Source organism: Manacus vitellinus, unplaced genomic scaffold, assembly GCF_001715985.3.
Source record: "Manacus vitellinus isolate BGI_N305 unplaced genomic scaffold, ASM171598v3 scaffold_52_pilon, whole genome shotgun sequence".
Classification (NCBI taxonomy): domain Eukaryota; kingdom Metazoa; phylum Chordata; class Aves; order Passeriformes; family Pipridae; genus Manacus; species Manacus vitellinus.
In genome coordinates this window covers 1,906,041-1,909,442 of record NW_021940628.1, presented here as the reverse complement: position 1 = coordinate 1,909,442, position 3,402 = coordinate 1,906,041, and the positions used below count along the sequence as shown (strand labels likewise).

At 53.0% G+C, this 3,402-nt stretch overlaps 1 protein-coding gene across 1 annotated transcript in view; it reads right to left on the bottom strand.

Moving 5' to 3' along the window:
• Positions 1-32: 32 nt before the first annotated feature.
• RUNX3 (RUNX family transcription factor 3) overlaps positions 33-3,402 on the bottom strand; it is a 52,960-nt gene continuing 49,590 nt past the window's right edge. Inside the window, exon 4 of the mRNA XM_029963038.1 lies at positions 33-899. Coding sequence (XP_029818898.1) covers positions 376-899 — 524 coding nt within the window. The 3' untranslated portion in view covers positions 33-375. The remainder of the gene's footprint in view (positions 900-3,402) is intronic.

Below are 3,402 nucleotides of genomic sequence, written 5' to 3'. Positions count from 1 at the left end.
GCAGAGGAAGGGTGAAGCTTTTCTTCACTCTTTCTGAGGGGAAGAGGTGTGAGTGAGATGACTGAGAAGTGTTCTGCGAGTAACAAACATCTGATTCCACGTGTCCTTTTTTTTTTCCCCCCCCCTATGTACAATCCACATACTTAAGACACACAAAGGGAACCACATCAAGCCTCGTGGATGTTCATCTTGAAATGTAACGTAGGTCCCGGTCCGTCTTTGCTTGATGTTTGCCCGTGCTTGCATGCAGAGGATCCTGGCTTGCTTTTGGCTTGGGAGACTTTGGTTTAGGCATCACTTTGCTCTGGTCACTACCAAAAGGAGCAAAAGGTGGCTGATCGAGTTAAAAGACATTGGTGCACAGCTGAGTTCCTCCTAGTAGGGTCTCCAGACCGACTCATCCATCCTCCCAGTAGTCGTCATGGTCGTGGGTGAGTTACTGTGGCTCCCGTCCGCGTCCACCCCGTCGTTCTGACTGCCCAGGGTGGGATTCATTAGGTTGTTCCCTGCTGAGGCGCTTGTGCAGGACGAGAGCATCCGGGTGGGCGAGCGCTCGCCGCCCGCCACCATGGAGAACTGGTAGGAGCCCGAGGACGTGCCGTAGTACAAATGGTAGGGAGAGGGGTTGGCCTGGAAGGGTCCACTCTGGTTCTGCGTGGAGCCGGGGTAGGGGGGCGGCAGGTAGGTGTGGTGGAAGCGTGTGGTGGTGGGCATGCTGGTCATGCTGATGCCCCCGATGCCCGTGGCCGAGGGGGTGGCGGTGTAGGGGAAGGCAGCGGACATGGCGCCGGGATAATGCATCCGTGGGTCGGAGAACCTGGTCTCGGTGAGCGCCGGCAGCGTCGGGAAGGAGCGGTCGAACTGCCGGGGGTCAGAGAAGGGGCTCAGGTCTGACGTGCCTGTTGGGGTGGAGGAAGAAAGAGGGTGCTTAGAGCACTGTCCTTGAGAGTTTGTCCTACAGCCCCCCTGCCCTAGGAATTAAAGTCAGAAGGAAAAGCATCTCCTGGATCTGCCAGGGAAGAGAGCTGGGGGACTTAAATAAAAATAAAATTTAAAAAAAAATCCCAAACCCGTTTGTTTAAGTTGTTCCCATTTCCTGTCCTCAGATTTGTTGTTTCCTATCCAAGAAGGGACACGACTAAGCTGAGCTTCTCTAAGGGGTCTATTCATCTCCGGCAGATTAAAAAAACACACCCCGTAAACACAGAAAAAAAATGTTTAGCCATTACATCAGCTGTGTAGTAAATAAATGGATGCAGGCCCCAGACGGCCGGTCCCTGGGATCCTCCGTGGTGTATATACACACACACAGAGACAGGGAGGAAAAGCTGGAGCCCAGACCAGCCTGCTAAGCCTTCTTGTGGGTGGCCTGTTCGTGCTGATACCATCAGGGGATGGAGCTGATAAACACACAGCTGAAAACTCCCAAGCTAGGAGCCACAATATCCCTCTGCTTGAGTTCTCTGTGTATTTTTCTCCTTCCAAGAGGATAAAGAGAGTGAGAAATTCGGGCTTTCTTCTGCTGGGGGAAGGGAGACTCGGGGCAGCACAGCGGGGACGTTACCCAGCTCCATTGGAGCCCCCCACACCTTTTTCTTGGGGGATCTATAAACACAGGGCATCACAGTCAGCTTGGAACTGGAGAGGGACCTTTGCTCAAGTGTTCTTGGATCCCATCCTCCTGTGGGGAGCCCAGGTTAGAGGTGGGAATCCAAACCAGCAGATCCTTTGAGGACCTCAAGGTGTTCCTGTGGTTCCCTCAGCTGTCCCAAGTCCGGTGCCATTCCTTTAAAAGTCCAGAAACCTCCAGCCTTGGTGCATCAAGACAGACAGAAATGAGTTTTGCTCTCCAAAGAGAGAAGAAAAACCTCTGTACTTGAGACCTCCACAGCCCAGGCCAAGCTCCAGCACTGGGTCTGCAGAGGGTACATCCAGAAACACTGTGACTGCACCTTCCTCAGCCTTGTGACACTCCTTGTGAGATGAAAATCTCTTGAAAGAGCAATTCTAACCCAAAGCTGATGCACTGAGCTCAAAGCCCTGCCCAGCTGGAGGTGGCTCTCCATCCTTTCTGATTACTGCCAAGACCCCTATTTTTCCCTTGTTAAAAGCAGGGCCTTTCTGCTTTGGTAGTGGAATCCAGCCCCAGTGACTTTTTTTGGTCATGTCAGCTGGATTTTGAATCACTCAGAGCAAGAGAAGGTGAGGTGAGTATGCTAAACATGCTTGTTGGGCTTGGATATGCATATACATACAAACTCACATTCACAGGGTTGGGTGTCTGCTCTGCATGCACAGGGATGTGTGTTTTATATATATATTTATTACAATGAAGCACTTTTAACTTCTCAGGGCTGGAGTTCCAGGCCCTGAAGCATTTCCCCAGGAAAAAAACACTTCAGTTAATCCCTTCCAGCTACCTGGTGACACGGGCACGCTCCGGAGGGGCAGGTAGGGAGGGGATTTGATCTGAACCCTCTTTCTAATCCCGGGTGAGTCCTTCAGCCACCGGCCGCTGGAAGGAGGAGGGGGGAGGAGGTTCCTCCCTCCCCTGCAGCCCTTTTGCGGGCGATCGGCAGCGCCTGCCTTCCCACGCAGGCTCCACGGAGGGGAAAGGCGGGGGAGCACCTGGTTTGTGAACGTGGCTGTGGCTTTGGTGCGAGATAAGAGAGGAGCAGACCTGAGCTGTCACGAACCACACCGCTCTGCTGGAAAAGCCGACTGTGGAAGCGGCTGCCCGGCCACGGGGCTGTCCTTGCTCCACGCCGTGTGCAGGGGGAGAGTGCTCGGGCTGGCTGGAAAAGCACGACGCTGTGAAAAGTGCTCACAGCTGACCGAGCCGACCTGATTTCACATCCCAGCAGGACGCTCTGCCCCATCCCGAAGCCGGGCTGCTGCAACAGCAGCACCAAAGTACTGTCAGGCACTGGGAGCCGAGGTTTGGAGACCAGCTCTGCAAGAAGCAGCTTGACCAGAGCCTGTAGCTTTAGCAATCCAGCAGCATCACAGCACAAGGTGGGACCACAGGACAAAAATCCTGGCTGAACGTGGACTGGAAAGAAAAAGTGCTATTTTCTGAACAAAACGCCTCTCCTGACATGCAGCAGCTCTGCCACTGCTGGTTTGCCATACACTGCGAAAAAAGCAGCCTCCAAACCCCCCCAGTCCCCAGAAAACCCAGACTGGCGCTTGCTGCCTTCCCAGATGACAATCTCCAGCTCTCAGACCGTGCTCCTTCGTTAGCTTTCACAGGCCCATAAATAATATTCCATAAAATGCAAATCGAAATCAAACCTAAGTGCTCAGGGCACATTTCCCTTTTCCTCTATAACACACTCAAAGGTTTGTGTTTGGTTTTTTTTTCTTTTTAGAGGCTACGTTTTATTGGCCTGAATTTGCACC